Here is a 19,514-nt window from a genome sequence, read left to right as displayed (position 1 = left end):
ACCACCGTTGGCCACGTTGGCGTGCTGTGATTTGCAAGAGGGAGGCTGCAGGTCTCAGTCCTGCCGCTGTCACCGTCCAGCACAGGTGTCCTCGGTCAGAGAGAGGAACGCCCGGCTGGCCGCGGCCAGAGACAGCTTCCAGATGGAGGACGAGGGGGGAGGACAAATGTGGGTAGGGAAACGGGGACGAGGAAAGGTAGATGATGGAAGAGGACTCAGGCCCGTCTGGAATTCAGAGCATTCCTGGAAATGGAGATGGGCTGTCTCTGGGGCGAGGCGGCCAGTGTGGGTACAGCTCGGAGGATGCCACACCTGGGGGCCGGTGCTGGGACCGGCCAGGCTGTCCGGCACCCTTACCAAGATGCAGCGTCACTCAGAAGGGGTTTCCTAGAAAGAGGAGAAAATAACCCGAAAAACCTGTCAGTACCAAGCCTTAATCCACGAGAGGAGAAGCCCCCGGGGGTCCCCCTGCCTCTGCGCCTGCCCCAGCGGTGGTGGAGGCGAGGCCCAGGGCAGCTGCCGAGGGACAGAAACGCCCGCAGAGCACGTGGGAGGGCCCTGGCCTCCCTGAGCCAGGCTCTCCTGTCCCGGCCCCCGGGCCCGGCCCCCCCCCCCAGCTTCTGGTCCCTCCCCAGCCCCCCTTCCTCTGCCTGCCTGCCTGGCATTTTGATCTCAGCTTATAAAGGGAGAAGAAAACTTACTCAGCTCTTCAAGAAACTGCCCTGGAAAAAAAGAAGGAGGACGTGACTGGTGGAAGACGACCGGCCCCCTCCCCACACGCCCCGTCTTCCCCTGCCACGGAGCGGCCCCACGGAGCTCAGCACTGGCTCTCCTCCGGGATCCGCAGAGGACCCTGGAGTTGGCCCTGGGGAGGAGGCAGGCGGTCTGGGTCCCCCCACCGCTGCGAGGCCCCGCGTGCCGCCCCCACGGCACCTGCGAGTCTCCGGTGCAGCCAGTTGTAGCAGATGACCAGGGCGAGCAGGGGTCCGAGCACGGGCACCAGCACAAACAGGGCGACCTTCCAGCAGGGGACCCTCAGGAAGTGGGGGTCTGAGCCGCCGCCACAGAACACAGGGTTAGCGTGCGCCCCTGGCCCCACCCACCCTCTCGCGACCCCACGGCCTGTGCAGCTGTGAACCCAGGTGAGAAAAGCTCTGCACCCTTATTTTCACCAGCCTTGAACCGAATCTGGCATTTCGTCCATTAAAAATGGAGGCCACACAGCAGTCGTCAGCAGTGCCTGTGACTTTATCCCCAACGGAAACCACTCATTTCGTTCCCACTGGGGCTGCTGGAACCTCGAAATGTTTGCCATAGTTCGACAGTTACTGCCCTTGCGCCACACTGTTACTTGGTGCGTTTTTGTTACTTAAAGAAACATTTGTGCTACATTACACATAGGGTTCTATTTTGATACCTGTATTTCAATTCAGTGGTTTTCTTTGCAATCATATGTTTTCTGTGACTGTTTAAAAACATTATTCTGGAAAAGGGCCCATTAGGCTTCACCAGAATGCCGAGGAGATTCATGGTACAGAAAGGGGTAAGGCCTTTGCTACTCTAATCCTACAAAACCGCTCACATGCTCCCTTTTTGGGTCGCAGAGACTGTGCATGGTTGGCACGCTGACGCGACGTCCTAAACGCTAGGATGGAGTGCTCCCGGTTCAGGGAGGCTGCTCAGAGCAGGGGCCCGAAGGCATCTTAGAAATTTCTGCAACATCCATCCAACCAGGATGTGGGTGCCCTTCCTTTGCTGGCATTGTCCTTAGGCTCTGGGGAATCAGCAGTGAACAAAAAGGACGGGGACTGGAGTCTTGAAGAGCCAACACTAAACCGGCTTGGTGTCTCTTCCTCCAGGAAGCCTTCCCTAATCAGCCCTGTAGAGTCTCTTGTTCTTGCCTGAAACTCCCTTCTACCACGTGGGTTCCATCGGTGATAGTAAGTACTTAGTTCTGCAGTGAGTTCATATCGCGTCCCCAACTAGACAGTGAGCGCACTGGGAGGGTCTGTTACCTCCCGCTGCACGTCTGCAGAGAGAACCGTGGCGCTTCCTACAGCTCGAGTTACCGCGGAGCTGCTGGTGCAGGGCCTGCACGGAGAAGCCTCACGGGTACCCGCTAGCATCTCACCCGTGACTTAAGAGAAACAGGAGGCGGGAAGGGAAGAGGCAGGAGCCCAGCGGTGCGTGACTGGGTCCCACCGACACACCACGCTGACCGGGGAGGACCGGTCCTGGCACTTACCGAACGTCCGGTGCAGGTTCTCTGAAAGGGAACGCACAGGAAGGGGCTCAGTGGGGCTCTGGGAGGGGAGCCCTTCCCCTCAGAGCCTCTGTGAGAGGATCACTTAAACTGCTACTAGTTGTGATACCCGCGGGGGAAGGGGACCTGCTGGACTCTCTCCCCCGTCTCGCTACGACTCCTGGCTGGCTGGCGGGGTCTGAACTATGAGCGTGTGTCTGTCTGAAGGAAGCACAGGGTGTGGGGACAGAGGCAGAGACGGTCAGAGAAAGTGACCATGTCAGTGATGCCAGAGGACAGAGGGATCATGGAGGGAGGACGACGAAAACTCACCTATCTCTGCTCGAAGTTTTCCTGAAATAGAAAAAGGCAACATTTTTAGTTGGAGCTCTGGCATGAGATGGGCCCCTTCCTCACCCGGCGCCCTGGACCCTTGTGCCGGCGGTTTCTCTGAGGTCCAGCAGTGTCCGCAGGGGAATGGATGCGAGAGCCCAGGTTTGGAGCTCTCTCCGTGGCTGCGGTCAGCGGCAAACACTGGAATCCAGAGAGAGAGCCTGGGGGGACGGCAAGGCCCCAAACCAGCCTCAGGTGTCCTCACCTCCCCCGAGGCGGCTCTTGGCCTCCGCCCGGCAGGTCTCCGTTCACTTTGCCCCCCTCCCCCGCGGGGCTGTCCCTTTGTAAATCTAAAGCCACTAACTTCCAAATGAGGGAGGAGACGGGCTCCCAAGTAGATTCTGCATGACAATGTCCCCTCCCAGGTGGAGGGAGGGAGTGCCCCCCCACCCCCTCACGAGGCTGAGGTCCACCAGCGTCCAGGCGGCCCCCCACCGTCACACGTCCCTTCTGCACAGCCATGGGAACGGACAGCCTTTTCCACGTGGGGGGCGTAGGGCCCCAAGTACCCGGGATGAATTCAAGGGGAGAGAGAAGACCCCCCATTCGCCCTCTCGCACACCCCAAGCCCTCCCTCGGGCTTTATTCTCTCAGGACCGGGAGGGGGAGAAGAATCCCAGGGCCTGCGAGCCTGGGCTCTGAGAACAGCTCGGGGAGAAGGTTCCGGATGGACGCTCTGGGCACAGAAGAGGGGCTTCACGGACGGCTGAGGCTGAGTCCTCCGTGTTGAGTGGAAAAGGAGGAGGAAGCAAGTTCTGAACACTGCTGATGTGAGGGGACGTTTGCGCAGGGACCGTATTCAAACCTCCAGGAGGCATCGACCTGTCCGACTCAGAGGCCCCCTCCCCAGTGGCAGGAAGCTGCCAGGGGTGGTCCAGAGACCGAGGGGGCCAGGCCGGCCCTGCCACTGCAGGGTGTGTCCTCACGTAACTCCCGAACCACCCCCCCGGCCTCTGGGGCCTCCTCTGTAACACGGGCCGTTGTGTGTCAGCCCTACCGCACAGGGAAATGCAGGGACCCGTTACAGAAACGATGGAGAACTTGTCGTTCTGCAGTTTTGAACCCAGAAGTCACTCAAAACTGACCATCAGGCCAGCAAGCTCCAAGAGGCCCCGTGTTTCGTGTTTCGGGGACGGGCCCGCGGCAGCCCACCCTCCGGCCCGTACCTCTCAGTCTGTGCTGCAGGCAGAGATAGAGAAGGCCCACGGCGGTCTGCAGGAGCACCACGGGGAGGACCGCGATGAGAACCAGCACGCTGGGGTTGATCCAGTAGAAGGGATCTGGAAGGCAGAGCAGCGCTGCAGCCCCAGGGCCTGCACCGCGCCGGGCTCCAGGGCTCCAGGGCTCGAACAAGAGGACGCAGCTTGGAGGGAGAGTGGGCTTGTTTCCGGGACGGGCTGGCGACTGTCAAGGCCAGAGATTTGGGAACCAGCGGAGACACTCAGATGTGGTCCTCACGGGGCTCGGGGAAGAGTCTCACGGGGAGGATGACACGACTGACCCATGACCGCCCGCCTGGAGGAGGGAGGCCAGGGAAGAGGCCGCAGTCATGGTGAGACTAGAACACGGCCTGAACTAGGACGGGATGGGGGTTAGGAAGTCAGGCTCTCAGGAGCCAGATAGAAGACCATACAGAGTTATTTTCAGCAATCTTTGAACTGGGATTTAGCGCTTCTTTCCGTGAGCGTGTCTGTAGGCAAGCTGACACCACAGTACCGTGAACAGAACCTGTGACTTTGTCATCGTGAAAACCACCAGTATTTTCAGTCACATTAGAGTTGTCGCAGAAACCTCAAGATATCGCTTCTGTTCTTCACTATTTTGAAATTACACTACTTATCAGGGCCACTCCGTATCTTGTTACTGTAACATTTTGATAGCTGTGTTTCGGTACAAACATGTTTATTTAATGCATTTAAAACATACGTCTGAGAAGGGGTAAAAAAAGAGCGGGGGGGTGGGGAGGTGCCTGGCTGGCTCAGTCAGGAGAGCACGCGACTCCCCATCTCGGGGTTGTGAGTTCGAGCCCCACATTGGGCACAGAGTTTACTTAAAAAGAGAGAAGAGGGGTCCGTCGACTTCACCAGTCCAGTGAAGAGCCCGTCTTGTGGAGTTTCTGAGACAGTAGGACACACAGGGTTCGATGACCGAGGGGTTCGATGACCGAGGGGATGTGGAGTGGAGCCACTGCCGGGGGTGACCCGGAGCTCTGGCTCCCACCCAGAAGCTGCCGTTCTAGAATCCTGCCCTCAGCGCCCAAGAGCTCTGCCTGTCGAGCCTCAGCGTGCCCGGCCGGGCTCAGCGCTTCTCATCTTGTTCCGTCGTTTCGTGGGCTAAAGACGTGGCCATCAAGCGTAGGGATTAAGAGACAGCAAGCAACTGGTCGGGGAGGGTTTCTTAGGGAGGAGCAAAACCCTTCAAGCTGCAGATTAAGGCTCTTGTCTCTTCTGTTCCCGGGAGAAAGTGGAGCCAGTGCTACTCCAGGTTCTTCTCCGAAGTCCCTGCAGCAACGTGACTTAGCGGCTGCAGGCTTCCACCCTTCGCACATTTTATACCTTCGCAAAGTACTAGGACCGGAGATACAGAGAAGAAGGCGCCAGTAGGGGCCTTCTGACGGAAAGCAGGAGTATATAGCATCACCTATGAATGCCTGAGAAAATAAGGTAAACCTGGCTCTGATGGTACTTCTCTGTTTAGAAGAAATACAAGTATGGGGCAGCGCGTGAACAGAACGGGAGTGAAATCAGCCAACTCGACGGTGGGAAGCCACAGGGCACACACCAACGTGTGGCTCTCGTGTAGATCTCACTCAAACTAAGCAGTTGTAAAAATACGTTCTTGAAACAAGGGAATTTGAACACAGAGCAGGCATTGAGGATATTAAGGAATATTTGTTAATTTTAAAAGGTAACAGTATTGTGGTTATGATTTTTAAATAGAGTTCTTACATTTGAGTGGTACATTCTTTTTTTGTTTTCCAAGTAAACTCGACCCCCAATGTGGGGCTGGAACTCATGACCTTGAGATCAAGAGTCACGTGCTCCACGGACTGAGTCAGCCAGGAGCCCGAGTGACACATTCTTGTGCATTTCGCGATGGAATGGTAATATGGGCTAGGGTTTGCCCCAGTGATTCAGTGGGGGAGGGTGGAGACGAGCGGGTCAGGTGAAGCAGGCTGTCTGTCTGTCCGCCTGGGGGATTGTCGCAGAAGGGTGGTGGGTCCCTGGAGGCTCACTGTAATCACCTACTGCTGTGATGCTTTTAAGTTTCATAATGAAGCATTTAAAGAAAGGATTAGAGACAACAAGTAGTAAAATCACAAAAATGCAAGAAAAAAATAAAGTTGGAAAGAAAGAGAAAACACTCTTTAGAGAAGGAAGGGAGGTAATGATTGGCTGTAATGCAGTCACCGATTTCAGTCCTAGATTCGGCTCAGATTCCTGCTCCCCAGGCGTGGCGGGCGGTCCCTTGTTTACTTGTAAAACACTTTTTTTTTAGACTCTCAGGCATGCAGACTCTGAGATGGGAGGAAGGGGGTTGGAATGTGGAAAATCAACCCAAAAAAACCTGTCCCCTGAGGCAGTTTCTTTCTTCCTTCCTTCCTTTCTTTCTTTCTTTCTTTCTTTCTTTCTTTCTTTCTTTCTTTCTTTCTCTTTCCTTTTCTTTCTTTCTTTCTTTCTTTCTTTCTTTCTTTCTTTCTTTCTTTTTCTTTCTTTCTTTCTTTCTTTCTTTCTTTCTCTTTCCTTTTCTTTCTTTCTTTCTTTCTTTCTTTCTTTCTTTCTTTCTTTCTTTTCTCCTTCCTTCCTTCCTTCCTCTCTCTCTTTCTTTGTTTCTTTCTTTCCTTCCCTTCCTCCTTTCCTTCCCTCCCTCCCTCCTTTCTTTCTTTCTCTCTCTCTCTTCCTTCCTGCCTCCCTTCTTCCTCCCTTCCTCCTTCTGTCTTTGGAGGTAGGGGTTGTGCTGGGGGAGGAAAACACAGAGCAGTTAGGCGGGAAAGCTGCACACTGGCGATCTCACAGTCCCTCGTCCCTGCAGGTACAACCCCCAGGAGAACCAGCTGTGTGCACACAGAGCCATTCTCACGTCCCGGACTCCCTCCTCCGGAAACAGGGCTTTGTTACCGCGCACACAATGCCATCTTCTGGCCGAGCCCACAGAAGTGAGGATTGTCTGAGGAGCGGGTGTGGAGGGGGGCGGGGACCTTGAGACATTGTTGCTCTTCAGACAATAGCAGTGAACAGTCAGGCTCCCCCTGCCCCCACCTCTCCCTGCATCCTAGCAGACCGTGAGCGGACAACAGATCGATGCCAAGATCCCCGTCACACAGAAGACACCAAAGACAGAATTTGGAAGGTGGCGTCCCTTTCTTTCGGACATTTGCTCCGCTCGTGTATTTACTTGGACCATGTCTGCCAGGAATGTGGGGATGTTGTCTAATAAAGCACCGCAGACACACCCAGTGAGGGTTCTGCGGTAGTGGGATCTGGTCATTTCACTCCTTAGGAATCACGCCTTTGTTTCTAACAAATAAAGAGGAAAACATTCCAAAGTCAGACATGGAAGGAAAAAAGTCCACTTTGACACTGGAATTAGCTTTCAGGTTATTCTCATCTAGTGGCAAAAAACCATCAGAAATTGGTTATTTTGGGTTTTGCTGCCACTATTTCTCAGCTTTTGTATTTTGGTTTTTATTTTAAAATTTTTTCTTTAATTTTTCTGTATATGTACTCACAAATGTGCATAGTATCAGCTCTTTTATATGAATGCATACATACGATCGTATGGATAATTCCAGCGTCTCCTTTGGCTGGATCACACTCTGTCCTCCCTCCCGCCCCCTCCTCCCCCAAAGTGAAACACGGTCACCTAACTGTCTCACGGGTCCTTTCATAGTTTACCGCAGTGTCTCTGCCTCTGCACCTGCACCCAGGAGCACGGAGCCCCTGCATGTTCCCTACATGCAGCAGCCCCGCACGCAGTGCCTCCAGGCGGAGGGGCACGGCCCTCAAACAGCCTTTCAGGGTCTGGGTAACAGCACGGATTCTGTCGTGTCCCTACTCCTGGCCCTGGCTTTGGTCCCGCTTCTCCACCCGCACGGGCCGGGTGCGCATACACACTCCTGCGTCCTGCTGCGATTCGCAGGAGCGGGATGTTTGGGCTGTAGGGTCACATCTCCCTGGAGAGACTGATGGAAGTCTCAGAGGGAGGTCTTGCCCCGCAGATACTCACCCTCCACTCTCAGTTCCATCGCCGCCTCCTCCTGGTAGGAATGGTCCCGGAAGAAGCAGGTGAAACCGCCTTCATCCGAGAACCTCACGTTCCGGATCCTGAGGGTCACCTTCCCCTCGCCCATGGTGTCCCTCAGCAGCTCCGTCCGCCCCCGGTATTCGGGCGCCTGCTCTGCGTCTTGGTCCTTGCCGTTTCGGTAGAGGTGGACCACCCTGGAGAAGGGGGGCCGGTACCAGCCCACCTCCATGCCCGTGGCGTTCTTCCCGGGGTAGATGCGACACGGGAGCTCTGCTTCATCTCCCACCAGCGCCCGGATGGGGTGGCCTGGTCCTATTACTCTGAACTGTCCTGTCCAAGACACCAAAGGAAAGAAACCGAGAGTCACAGGACCTCGCCACACAAGCCTGTCCTGGGAAGGGCTGCTTCCTAAGAGCCAAGGAGGAAGACACCTATCTTTACATGGAGTTCTGGAACCGGGGAGGAGAGATCCCTCGTTACTGAGGCGTCTCGAGGGCCCTGGACAGGAGGAACGTTCTAGCATGTGGTCACTCAGCAGGGCTGCTCACCCTCCTGCCGACATATCCATCTCTGACTCTCCAGCCCAGCCTTTAGTTCCCACCACGGGACGGGCTCTGGCACCTTGCAGTATAATTCTCGGGTGGGGGCTCCCTGTCTGAACTTAACCAAGCTGCTCCCCGACGTTCCCCTGGTGGGTTTGCTTTGTCCTTGTTCACACCCTGTTCCCAAAACGTCCCACCCCAGAGCTGGCTCCACTTCCTTGTTCTCCTCTGTGCCTTCAGCCCAGGCTCCCAAACTTCTCCCTGCATGGAGTGTGTCTGTCAGCCAGAGCTACATGAAGGGAAGACACCTGCAAGGGTTCCCCAAGGGGGAGTGGGGCTGGGCTCCGCTCTGGGGGTTCCCTGAGGCGGAGAATCTGTGTTTTTGGTTTGTTTCGTTTTTTTTATTTCTCCCCAGAACGTGAAGGCCGGGCTCCTCTGTAAAAACTCGTTGGTGCTTGATCATGTGGAAGAGAGCTCTCACGCGTGATGAGATCCGGCCGTTCGGCATTTATCAGGATGTATCGGGGCAGGCACGACCAAGCACGTTCTGTACCTCACCCCATTAAACCCTGGCAGCAGCCCCAAGGAGCTGCTATTAGGGTGTCTCCACCGGTTGGTGAGAAAGCACCCGGGGATGATGGGTAAGAATGAGCTGAAGGAGAACGTGAAGGTCACATTAGGGAGCTCGGGTCCTACTTTGACATGCGTAGGGAGCCACAGAAGGTTTCGGAGGAAGGAGCCCCGTCAGCACACCCGTGTTTCCGACAGATAACTTGCAAGACACCCTGAGGATGAACTGAAGGAGGGGAACCCAAGGAGACTGACTTTTCGGTTGTCAGGGCCTCCCCAAGGCAGAAATAAAGATAAATCTTACCTGCAGAGCTGCAAGACAGCTGGAGGAGGAGGAGGAGGGAGGGAAGGCAGCTGGGCAAAGAGGAGCTCAAAAAACTGGCCATCTCTACCAGGACTGGGGACAGAGCGTCCCTGCAGCAGGGTCAGGCCAAGCGGAGGCCCTCAGGGTGCATGTCCCCCACCTCTGACAAAGCCTGAGGGGAGGATCTGGGAGGGCGGCCTCCTCCCAGCTCTGTGCAGCTGTGCTCCCAGGAACGGCCGAGTCATCCCCGCCAGGCACTTACACAAAAGGGCCACTGACCCAGGCGATGACCAGGGTTTGCCATCCCCACCCCCTCAGAGCTTCGGAGCAGAGGCCGCCTGGTACTGGCCGCCCAGCCCCTCCCCACAGCCCAGCCTCCCTGGGGCTTCTGGGGGTGACACTCCCTGGGCCTCGGGAAAGGCTGCTTGTGGTCTGTGAGGTTCCTTCAACCCCTCTCTTCCTGCTGTCAGCCAAGAGGGAGGAATTACTGTGGGCTTTTGATAAAGGCAGGCAGGCGTTCTCCCTGACCTCTAACTTCCCTCTCTCCCACGCACGGCCCGCCCCTTCTTCCTTATGTTCTGATGTGTGCGGGATCGCTTGGGCGTCGTCGGCTTCTCGTTCCCAGAGAAGACATTTGGGAGAGTCCTGAGCTGAGTGTTGCCTGTGCTCAGAGAGGCCAACACGGTGGAGGGAGGTTCACGGAGGTCAGTGGTGGGTGGGCAGCACAGCCGTCAGGGCGCATCTCCCAGCCTTGGCATGATTTCTCCTGGTCCTCAGACGCAGAGGGTCCCTGAGGAGCAAGACCAGCAGCATCACTGATGTGGAGAACAAAGACACGGGAAAAAAACCAGACTTACCTACAACCTACAGCCCTTGACAGTCCTTGAGGCAGGCAGAGGGACCTTCCTCTGGGAGCTCAGCTGCCTCTATGTTAGAACTTTACTGAGGGCAACAGGCAACCTTAGCTTGACATTATCGCGACCTCCAGGATCCTGTAAGTCTCCTTTAACATACAAAAATTCCCTTGGAAACTCCCTTTATCTCTACACCCCTCCCCCAAGATACGTGTTGGCAATCACCCCCCCAAGCATATGGCCCACCAATATACATCTGAAGGGTCTCAGGACTCAGGAGTTATTAGACGGTAATAAATGACCTTTTCCCAACAACAGCTAGCCCCTCAAGGTCCTGGAAACCCTGCTTCCGCATTCCTTAGAGACTTACGCCCTCCCTACCCAATTCCCAACTTGAGGGTATATATGGGCCACTCCTCGCGACCCCAGCGCAGCTCCTTCTGCCCACGGGTCCTGCACTCGTGCTTTAATAAACAACCTTTTTTCCAAAGACGTCTCAAGAATTCTTTCTTGACTGTTTGCTCTCGAACCCCAACATTTTCACAACAACCACCAAATTTGAGAAACATACTTGCCAATCTTAAAGCAAGGCTGTCTCACCAAAGAAGAAAAAAGGGTCAAGACGGACGGCTTAAAGCCATGTTGTCCAATACAGTAATCACTCGCCACAGTGGTCATTCAAATTAAACTTAAATAAAATTTGAAGTTCAGTTCCTTGATTCACCGGCCGTGTCTCAGATGCCCAGCAGCACGTGCAGCTGGCGGCTGACACAGAGGACAGAACAAACACAGACCGTTTCACCATCAGCAGGACTTACATCGGGCAGCACTGTTCAAGGGCCTGGAGAACAGATGGGTCCGTTGAGTGTCCTGTTCCTCCTTCCCGCAAGGCGATTGGAGCTGGGCCCACACAGGCTCGCTGCTCTGGAACTGTGAAGGTGAATGTCAAGGTCGGGAGGGGTCAATCAGCTGGGAGGGGCAGGCTCTGTGCTTGCCTGCTGTCTCCCCAGGGGGAGTCTTTCCTTCCGGAATCTGAAATACCCTGCTATCCTCTTCCTCCATGATGCCCAGGCAGGTGGGAGAGTTCTGCTCAAGATACTTCCCTGGGTGGGGCTCGAAATCATCCAGCACTGGTCCAGGTGTCAAAGCTGGATGGGACCTCAGGTGAAGTGCAGGGCTGGGAGAGCAGAGGGTCGAGAGCTTGCCCATCAGGACGCCTGGGGGGCTCAGTTGGTGAAGCCTTCAGCTCAGGTCATGATCCCAGGGTCCTGAGATTGAGTCCTGCATCGGGCTCCCTGCTCAGCGGGGAGTCTGCTTCTCCCTCTGCCTCTGCCTGGTGTTCCCGCTGCGTCCGCGTGTGCGCTCTCTGTCTCTTTGTTGAATAAATAAATAAAATCGTAAAAAAAAAAGTTCGCTAATCAAAGCCACTTTGGAGAACTCGCAGTGTCTCTGAAAACAAAGTAACAAACACCAAAGAAACACCTGACCCAATGCTTCCCTGTACCGCTGTCCTAAGGGATTTGCTTGTATTAATTCATTTAATCCTTACAACAATAAAGCAAATGTTAAATTATTACCATTCTTATTTTACAGATGAGGGAACTAAAGCACAAAAGTTAAGGAACGTGCTCCAGGTTACAACACTAGGGAGTGGCAGGGCTCGAATTTGGGCCAGGTTTTCTTTCTGCAAACTGGCACTTGTCTGGCTACACTGGTCCCCTCACCGCACTCACCTTCAGGTCCTCCTCTGCCCCAGGTCTCCAGAAAGGGGGTGGACCCTGGAGCTGGGGGAGCTGTCCCGAGGATAGCGTGCTCTCTGTGCAAAGGTGATGTGAACAAGAGGAGGGGGCACCAGGAGAAGAATCCAGTAGCGTCGCCATTTACAGGAATCCAGGTGTAGGACCATCAGGTTTTTGCTGGGTGTGGAGGTGAGGCAGACGAGTGGATGGGGTGAAGCTGCCCCGCGCTGATCAGAGCTGGGCATCGCCCTCAGTGCTGAGGTGTTACTTTAACTGACTTTGTGCAGCTTGTGATATGTGGTCTCACAGGCATTCTTGGGTTGTTATGGGGTGCATTTCTCTCCTCAATAATTTCCATTTTATCTGCACCTCTCACCATGTTTGATTGCAGCCTGGGGACACGGTCATGCAGGCAGAATGGCATACCACACCCAGCGCCTGTGTGTGTTACTGACTGTTATCCGTGTGCAGGACAGGAAGCGCTCAGGAAGACGTAGCCCGCTCAGCGGTTATGCAGTGAGAGTACTGTGTAAGCTCTCCCAGACACTGCGTACAACACGTGTCTTACACAGAGGACGACAGGCACGCTGCTCTTGTGTTCACTTAACAAGGCATCATTCCACAGGAACACGTGATTTCGCTCTCTTGCACTTCCAAAAATTAACTCTGGTTTATTTGGTTATTCGTATGCTTTTCTTTCAAAATCCTAAAGGTATATAATAATGTCCCTTGAAAACCTCCCTCCCAGCCATCTGGAGCTGAATTACTTCTCTGAATCTTTCCACATATGTGCCTCTAGACGAGACTCCAGGAGAAAGCTCTCCTCTCACCTTGCAGTTTTGAAAACATAAATGGGGGGCGCCAGGGTGGCTCAGTCGTTAGGCGTTTGCCTTTGGCTCAGGTCATGGTCTCAGGGTTGCGAGCCCTGTCCGGGCTCCCTGCTCGGCAGGGGACCTGCTTCTCCCTCTCACACTCCCCCTGCTTGTGTTCCCTCTCTCCTGTCTCTCTCTGTCAAATAAATAAAATCTTTAAAATAAAATAAACACTGAGATCTCATTAAAAAATGATAAAATAAAATAAAACATAAATGGCAATAAATTTTTTTAAAGTAAGCCCTACATCCAACATGGGACTCAAACTCACAACCCCAAGATCAAGAGTCATGAGCTCTACCCACTGAGCCAGCCAGGCTCCCCACAAATGGTAATGATTTATCTTAGAGACCTTTGCATATTTGTACCTAAAGAACATACTCATTATTTTATACAGCTACACAGTGTTTTACTGCACGAATGTATCAAACTTACTTAACTAGTTCCCAAGAACATTTAAGTTGTTTCAATTTTTTAAGTGTCTATTTTATTGGCTTAAATAAAAATGTATTTAATTAATTTAAATTAATAAATATTTCATAGAAAATCTTATGTGTTAACCTTTGTATGAGGCTCTGATGGTAAAAGTTTCAGGAAGACAAGATAGGTTCTTGCCTTCACGTAAATTATATGCCAATTACATTGCAACTATATACTTTAAAAAAATTATCTGTTTATTTGAGAGAGAGAGAGAGAGAGAGAGAGAGAGAAAGTGCAGAAGGGGGGACAGGAGTGGAGGGAGACAGAGAAGCAGGTCCCAGGCTGAGCAGGGAGCCTGCCCCTGCCCAATGGGGGCTCAATACCAGGACCCTGAGACCCTGACCTGGGCTGGAAGAGCTACATTCTAGTTACGTGTCACCTAAGGGCACACGTCACAGAGCATCAAGCCCCCATTTTCAATCTTTTGCTCTTACATATAATTTGCGAGTGAATATTTGTCCAGTAGGGCCAGCTGCGTAATGTGAGGGGCCCCTTGTCCAAATAGCAAGAAAGGAGATTTTCCTTTCTTGTGTGAGTTCCCTCTTGATCTGTCTTGGTGGCACATTTTTGTTTTTGCTGTTTAATGTCACATTCCTCCAGGAACACAGATACTTGAGGCCCTGCCCCAGGCTTGTCTAGACAGGTGTGCATGCCTGACCCTTTCTTTCCCCTTTGCCCTGGCCCCTCCTGGGAAAACACAGTACAGAGGGTGGCGGTGTCTCCTGCGGGGAGTGGGAGGCAGCTGGAAACCCGTCCTGCAGATGCTGGAGGCAGGAAGAGCAAGACCAAGCTTGAGCCTGGGCTCCAAGCCCCGGCGCGATCTCTTGGGACTTCACTTACAAAACACACATTGAAAGATAAGATGGCTAAGAATTTCAAGGTGATGACACAGAGCACGAGAAGCCAGACAGGGCAGTGCCTGGCTCCCCCTCCTGACTGAGCATGGGGCAGCGCCAGCGTCCTGGCCCAGGGCCCGTGAGGGGCATGGGGCCTTCCACACGAGGGAGTTGCTAGTTCAAGGAGCATGTGTATTTGTCATTTCGATAAGCACTGATGAACTGCCCTGCACCCAGGTGTGTGCTGTGTTCTCGTGTGGAGGGCGATGCTGAGAACTAGGGGTGCGACTCCCCATGAGCTGTGACCCCACACGGTGAGCGCTCTGCGCCGTGTTAATGCTCCCCGGCACTGGTTTATTCTTCTGGGACCGCCCCTAGTGGTGTAAATATCAGGAGGAATTTGAAAGTTCCTTATTTCCACAGCGTTTGTGTTTCAGTTGGTCTGGACAGTCCCGGAGACTCCGAGTGCTAGACGGTGAAGGGTCTGACTCATAGGCACTTACCCAGGTGTTTCACAGGTGGGCGGGAGGAAGGGGAGCCCGGGTCCGAATCCGCCCGGCGCAGGTGACCGAGCCTGTAGCTATGAGCATGTGTGTTGTGCTTCAGTCAGGGGCCTCTGTCTACACTGGTATGTTTACACAAGTGACACACACGGGGCAGAAGAATACGGACAACAGTGTTTTGCCAAAGGTTTACATTTTATCTACCAAATTTCCCCCATTTTTGTGTCTTCCCTGTTACTATTCTGAAATTCATCCATATTTTCCTCTTCTATAAAGGAAAGCGTCCCTCCTGTGACGAATCAGGTGAGTCAGGCACTCAGGAGAAATGCATTGTTCTGTGGAAGAGGCCTCGAGCCGTCGTGTGGGTCCTCGTGGGGCGGACTGGGCAGGTGCAGGCCCGGGACGCCGACTTCAGTTCAGTACAGAGGAACCGCCTCTCCATCGGAGCTGCCCAGCCAGACCCCACGGACCGAGCGGGTTTTCCGTTCTTCCCCTTGCTGGACCGTCACGCCGACGCCGAGCAGGAAATTAGCCAGGTAACCCGGTGGTCCTTAGCTGTAGGATCCTGCAGGAATTTAACTGCTTTCCCCATCTTTCTCCCCCGGTCTAGTTCGCCTCCTTTCCGTTCCCCTGGCGCCTTCGCTGTTCGCCCACACGGCGGCAGGGTTCGCAGGTGGAGTCCTGAGCGCGGCCCCGGTTTGCCCGGCAACAGTGACGTCACGACCCCGCCGCCGAGAATTGGTTGCCGGAGCCTCTGGGGGCGGAGAAGAGGCGGCAGGATCCGCGGGCGGAGGTCCGAGCGCGCTCCGGAGGCCCGAGCGCGCCCCGGCGGCCCGAGCGCGCCCCGGCTTTGCCCGGCAACAGTGACGTCACGGCCCCGCCGCCGAGAAGTGGTTGCCCGAGTCTCTGGGGGCGGAGAAGAGGCGGCCGGATTCGCAGGTGGAGGCCTGAGCGCGCCCCCGTTTGCCCGGCAACAGTGACGTCACGGCCCCGCCGCCAAGAAGTGGTTGCCCGAGTCTCTGGGGGCGGAGAAGAGGCGGCAGGATTCGCAGGTGGAGGCCTGAGCGCGCCCCCGTTTGCTGGCAACAGTGACGTCACGACCCCGCCGCCGAGAAGTGGTTGCCCGAGTCTCTGGGGGCGGAGAAGAGGCGGCAGGATCCGCGGGCGGAGGCCCGAGCGCGCCCCGGCTTTGCCCGGCAACAGTGACGTCACGGCCCCGCCGCCGAGAAGTGGTTGCCGGAGCCTCTGGGGGCGGAGAAGGGGCGGTGGGATGGCCGGTGAGAGCCGCGCGGGGTCCTGTGCAGGTTGTCCCCGTTCTCCCCGCCGCGGTCCTGCCTGGACGCGCGCACCCACCGGGCAGCACCCACCTACCCAGGGCCCGCTGGTCTCCACGGGACTGACTGCCCGACGCTGGGAAAAGGCGCTGCTGTATGTTTGGAAATGGGCCCTGTCCTTCTGCCGGTCCCGCCTGCCTGACAATTAGGGTCTTTTCCCGCAGAGGAAACTGTGCGGGGACAGTCGCATTCTGGGAGCTCTGGCACAGGGATGCCCCGTTCCGGCACCTGGAGGACCCTGCGTCTACACCAGGGTGTAGAGAAGCTTGCACCCGAGCGTCGGATGCCAATTCCAGCCTCGGTCTCTAACTGTGCCATGGGGGCTATCCCCCGCCTCCACCCCGTGGGCCCGACGTGAGGAGTAGCTGAGACAGGGGACACGAGGCTCTAGGCCTGTGTCTGACCCCTTTAGGACCATGGTGGCAGCCGCTGTGCACACGAGGTGAGGCCGGGAGGGCAGGACTCTCTCCCGTCTTCCCGGCTCCCCCTGCGTGGGTACAGAGCAGAGTGAGTGTGCTGGAGGGTGCGTGACGGAGCGGACCCCAGCCTCTGTGCTCTGCTCCGCATCGCTTCCTGCGCTCTAGCCGCAGAGGTCAGTATTGGCGCTTGTACTTGGTCTACGTACGGCATTCTGTGCACTCAGACATCAGTGCTCTCGAATTCTGGATGAGGGCTTTGGGTGCCGACGAGGGGCTTCGGGGGTCCGGGGCCGGAGCAGCTCTCTTGAACCGGCGGGGAATGGCTTTGCTGCTTTTCAGGGCCCGGAGCCAAGGTACATCCCTGCCGCCGGCTCTCCTCCCTCCCCTCCCTGCGCCCGCCTCTCCCGGTGACCCGCGGCGCTCACAGGCGCAGAAGTGTCCTTGTCGAGCTCCACCGTCCCGCCTGCTCCCGGAGGGGACGCGCGGCTCTTCCCCGCAGTGACGCTAGGTCTCCGTGTAAAGGCGCCGGAGCACCCGCAGCGAACAAGCCTGGGACGGCTCAGGGATCCTCCGAGTGCAAACCAGGAGCCAAATCAGGGGCTCCTCGGTGGCTTGGGAGGTTAAGCCTCTGACTCTTGATTTCGGTTCGGGTCCTGCTCTCAGGGTCCTGAGAGCGAGTCCCGTGTTGGGCTCTGCCCTGAGTGGAGAGTTGTCTTGAGTCTCTCTCTCTCCCTCTGCCCCTCCCCACTCCCCTCCCTCTCAAATAAATAAATGAATACATCTTTAAAAAAATAAAGATAAAAACTTGAACCAAATCAAATCGACTTGAACTGAGTCTATTTTGTTGAACCTTTCTTTGAACTTAGTAATAACTTCATTTTCAAAGAAACCTAGAATATTTTTATAAACCTGAAAAATGTTTATTGCTTTTGTATTTATTCTATTTATTTTTATTTTTTCCCCATTTTTAAAATTTAAATTCAATTAGTTAACATATAATGTATTATTGGTTTGAATGAACCTTTTGACAGCCATTTTGGCCCACCAGGGGTTTGGTTCCCATTTGCCTTTGGTTCTCACAGCGCTGGGAATGGTTGGTATTACTAAGTCACCCTATAAAGGAGGCAAACATAGTTACGGTGTTACCCCAGAAAAAATACTGTGTGTGTGTGTGTGTGTGTGTGTGTGTGTGTGTGTGTGTGTGTTGGGGGGGATAACTATGTTAATATGTTTCTAAGACTTTTCCAGCACTTTGAAAAACAGCATTGGTATTTTGATCGGGATGACATTGAAAGTGTAGATTGCTCTGGGTAGCATAGACATTTTAACAATGTTTATTCTTCCGATCCATGACCATGGAATGTATTTCCATCTTTTTGTGTCTTCTTCAATTTCTTTCATAAGTGTTTATTCCTAGGTATCTTATGGTTTTTGGTGCTATTGTAAAGGGAATTGATCCCCTAATTTCTCTTTCTTCAGTCACATTGTGTATAGAAATGCCACTGATTTCTGTGCATTGATTCTGTATCCTGCCACATTATTGAATTTGTTTCTAAGATTTTTATTTTATTTTTTAATATTTTATTTATTTATTTGACAGAGAGAGACGGCCAGCGAGAGAGGGAACACAAGCAGGGGGAGTAGGAGAGGAAGAAGCAGGCTTCCAGCAGAGCAGGGAGCCCGATGCGGGGCTCGATCCCAGGACCCTGGGATCAGGCCCTGAGCCCAGGCCCTAAGCCTAAGGCAGATGCTTAACGACTGAGCCACTCAGGCGCCCCTGTTTCTAAGATTTTTAACATGCTTCTTGGAACTGTTGATTCAGTTACTGACTTGCTGACACCCCAAAAGTCTAACCAGCTCAGTTAGCCTGTTAATGCCATTCCCTCGATAAGGATGAGGGCTTCGTAAGAAGCCAGTGAGTGATGAAGGGGACTGGTGAGTGTTGAATGTGGACCTGTGTTTCTGAGGGTGGGAGGGGGAGGTGTGGGTGCAGTGGCTTTGTGTTGCTATGGTTACGCTTTTGAGGTGATTCCAACTAGCCCAGCAGGGCTTTCTGGCCAGTTAGGGTTAATTGGGGTTGCACATTATTATTGCATTCAAACCGGGGAGAGGACACTGCTCCGAGGCTTACCAGAAACGGGAGATTTCCTTTTTATTTCTTATACTGTTCGATGTATTTTCACAGTGAGCATACAGTCTTTATAATGATTTTTTTTTAAGTTACAAAACAAACCAACTTGAAGAAGCTCCTCAGTAGGGAAAATGCTCAATTTTGGGAGGGACCGAGGGCTCGCCTGGTCACTGGCGCCATCTAATGGTCACACTGACTTACTGCCCTGACGGAGGACCCGTAGCGGGGCAGGGTCCATCCACCTGCCTGACGTTCAGCGGAGCGGCAGGTGAGAGCGCGGGGCCGTCGTCAAGGTTGCCCACAGTTTGTACTTACTGGGCTAGGAACGCATCGATGAACTCCTGCTCAAGGGCCGGCCGGTGCGCGACGTGCTGAATCGCGTGCCAGTCAGTGGCGGGGATACTGTTTTGCCTTCATGCGGAGTTTTTAACCTCCTCAGAAGTTTCCGGGATTGTACGTGTCCGTCACAATAATATGCGATCAATAAGTGGACCGAATAGTTGTATTGAGATGACAAAACTGAGGCCGGAGGAGGTGTGAGGAGCCCAAGGTGGGCCAGACCCGGAAGCCTGGGCCGCAGGTGCACAGCGGGGCCCTTTGCCGGGCGTGACGGCTGCCCCGACACAGGTGTGCAGGCTTAGTTCTTACCAGGCGTTTCACCGGGAGCCATGACCTAGTGGTTCCCTAACCTTTCTCTACCATTTCTACAGCTTTTGCTAGGGCTTCTTTTTCTTTTTATCCTTTATTTTACTCTATTTATCTATCGATATATCTATTTATCTATTATTTTATTATTTTTTTCTTTTATGGTATCTCTCTTTATTTATGGTAACTTTTTATAATTTGTCCCAACTTGAACTCTGTTTGGAGATGTGATTTTTAACAACAAAGCTAAATTTACGTATAATTCATTTCTGTTATTAATCAAACATATTTTAAAGATTTTATATTTTTGAGAGAACACGCGCGCCCGAGCACAAGGGGGCGGCAGAGGGAGAGGGAGAAGCAGATTCCACGGTGGGAAATGACCTATGTATAAAGTGATTCAATG

General features: G+C 54.0%; 1 protein-coding gene across 2 annotated transcripts; it reads right to left on the bottom strand.

Annotated features, from left to right (window-relative positions):
* Positions 1-2: 2 nt before the first annotated feature.
* Positions 3-12,149, bottom strand: MOG (myelin oligodendrocyte glycoprotein). Of its 2 annotated transcripts, XM_045803914.2 has the most exons (10): positions 11,883-12,148; positions 10,968-11,521; positions 9,296-10,085; positions 7,862-8,209; positions 3,802-3,915; positions 2,576-2,596; positions 2,246-2,266; positions 934-1,050; positions 702-722; positions 3-387 (listed from the first exon to the last, which is right to left on the bottom strand). In XM_045803914.2, exons 3-10 carry the CDS (start codon positions 9,375-9,377, stop codon positions 374-376), a joined length of 738 nt encoding a protein of 245 aa, XP_045659870.1. In that variant the 5' UTR covers positions 9,378-10,085; positions 10,968-11,521; positions 11,883-12,148; the 3' UTR covers positions 3-373. The 2 variants fall into 2 exon arrangements, with proteins under 2 accessions (XP_045659870.1, XP_045659871.1); XM_045803915.2 differs by lacking the exon at positions 934-1,050 and having other exon boundaries at positions 11,883-12,149.
* Between the last annotated feature and the right edge of the window lie 7,365 nt (positions 12,150-19,514).

The sequence above is a fragment of the Ursus americanus genome, chromosome 32 (assembly GCF_024610735.1).
Source record: "Ursus americanus isolate L20-20 chromosome 32, mUrsAme1.1.p, whole genome shotgun sequence".
Classification (NCBI taxonomy): domain Eukaryota; kingdom Metazoa; phylum Chordata; class Mammalia; order Carnivora; family Ursidae; genus Ursus; species Ursus americanus.
This window is presented reverse-complemented; position numbering and strand designations above follow the sequence as displayed.